Below are 1,981 nucleotides of genomic sequence, written 5' to 3' on the forward strand. Positions count from 1 at the left end.
CACATCCTCATCAGTTCAGCAAGTCAAAACTGCATTCTTAGAAAAAATTATGGAAGTTGATAACTAAATGCAAATATAAAATGACCTGCCCAAGGTCACACAGTTAATCGGGACCGTATCCTGGTGTGATTCCCATCGCAGAGCTCTCCCTTTTCCAGGCACTGGGTGGAGAGAGTGGTGTGTAGTGTGGGCGTGGCACGGCTCGGCTCCGCAGAGTTCGCCCCGGGTGGAAAGGAATCTGCTCAGTCCCTTCACCGCCAGGCAGCCGCATGTGCTGCTGGGAAGGACCTTGGGCGCCCCAGTGTCTTATCCCCGGATATCCCCCCGCCGCCACCTCCCCGCTATCCACTCTCCACCATCTCACCAAGCCCCGCGTGCGTGGAATCTACGTTACCTTTTCCAAGGTTCCGCTCATCCTTTGCTACTGCGCGGCCTCTAGCTATGCAAACCGAAGACCCGCCCCTGCAGCCGCGTTCCCAGGGCGTCTGAAAACACTGACGGAACGGCCTTGACCAGGTGCAGCAACAATATCCCACCGAGACTCACTCAACTTCCGCATCATTTTTGTTCCGGAAGCTTCTGAAATTCAGCGTCTAGAAATTCTCCTGCTTTCCGCCCTCACTCAGATTGTCACATTCACTGCTGTTTCTCCAGGCAGAATTAATTACCATCTCTGTGTTACCCCAGTACTTAGCACACATTTCTGATTTTTCACTTACAATATTATACACTAATGATTTGTTACCACCTCTTCTCTGTATTTGAAAGTTCTTAAAAGACTGAGATCCTGTCTGATTAATTCCTTTCAGCGTCTAGCACAGATCTGACTTTTTTTGTTTTTTGAAACGGAGTCTCGCTCTGTTTCGCAGGCTGGAGTGTAGTGGCATGATCTCAGCTCACTGCAACCTCCGCCTCTCTGGTTCAAGCAATTCTCCTGTCTCCAAGTAGCTGAGATTACAGGCGCGCGCCCCCACGCCCGCCTAATTTTTGTATTTTTAGTAGAGATGGGGTTTCTACATGTTTGTCGGGGTGGTCTTGAACTCCCGACCTCAGGTGATCCACCCGCCTCGGCCTCGCAAAGTGCTAGGATTACAAGCCTGAGCCACCGGGCAGGACCAATCATCTCTTAAATTGAGGTTAGAAGTCAGATTTCCACGTCCGTGCTAGATGCTGGAATAAATTAATCAATCAGGATCTCAGTCCTTGAGAAACTCAATCAAAATAATAGTAAAAAATAATTAGTATCTAGTAACAAATAATTAGTATCTAGTATGGTAAGTGAAATACCAGAATTGTGTGCAAAGTACTGAGGTAACACAGATATGACAATTAATTATGCTTGGAAATATAATGGACCAGCCATACCTCCTCCAGTACAGTGATTGATTGTTGCCTAATAAATGCTACTGGGGTTTTAGAAGTGAAATTTTAAATAAGAAAAAAAAAAAAATCAATCAAATGCTAGTATGTGCCAGGTCGGTTCTTTATGGGTTCATTCAGTCTTTCCAATAACCCTATGAGGCTGAGGATCATTATACCCATCTCACAGATGAGGAACGGAGACAGGAAGAAGGTACCTAGTTAACATAATGTTATATAAGTGGTGAGCTGTTTCATTTCAGTGCCTGTGCTTCATCTGTGTTATGGGATTGTGACTATAGGTTTGCAAAAGGGCAGGTTGGCAGCCAGAGTTTCTTTCCTTGTCTAGTCCAGGTAAATACAATCTAATAAGATACATGGCCGGGTGTGGTGGCTCATGCCTATAATCCGAGCACTTTGGGAGGTCGAGGCAGGCGGATCACAAGTTTGAGACCAGCCTGAGCAAAATGGTGAAACTCCATCTCTACTAAAAATACAAAAATTAGCCGGGCGTAGTGGTGCATGCCTGTAATCCCAGCTACTCAGGAGCCTGAGGAAGGAGAATCGCTTAAACCCGGGAGGCAGAGCCTGCAGTGTGCTGAGATGGTGCCATTGCACTCCA

The 1,981-nt window shown here is 46.7% G+C and overlaps 1 protein-coding gene across 1 annotated transcript in view; it reads right to left on the reverse strand.

The window, feature by feature from the left end:
- MRPL48 (mitochondrial ribosomal protein L48) overlaps window positions 1–1,074 on the reverse strand; it is an 84,332-nt gene extending 83,258 nt beyond the window's left edge. The window contains exon 1 of the mRNA XM_011996200.1: window positions 395–1,074. Coding sequence (XP_011851590.1) covers window positions 395–415 — 21 coding nt within the window. The 5' untranslated portion in view covers window positions 416–1,074. The remainder of the gene's footprint in view (window positions 1–394) is intronic.
- Between the last annotated feature and the right edge of the window lie 907 nt (window positions 1,075–1,981).

Source organism: Mandrillus leucophaeus, unplaced genomic scaffold (assembly GCF_000951045.1).
Source record: "Mandrillus leucophaeus isolate KB7577 unplaced genomic scaffold, Mleu.le_1.0 Scaffold504, whole genome shotgun sequence".
NCBI classification, from domain to species: domain Eukaryota; kingdom Metazoa; phylum Chordata; class Mammalia; order Primates; family Cercopithecidae; genus Mandrillus; species Mandrillus leucophaeus.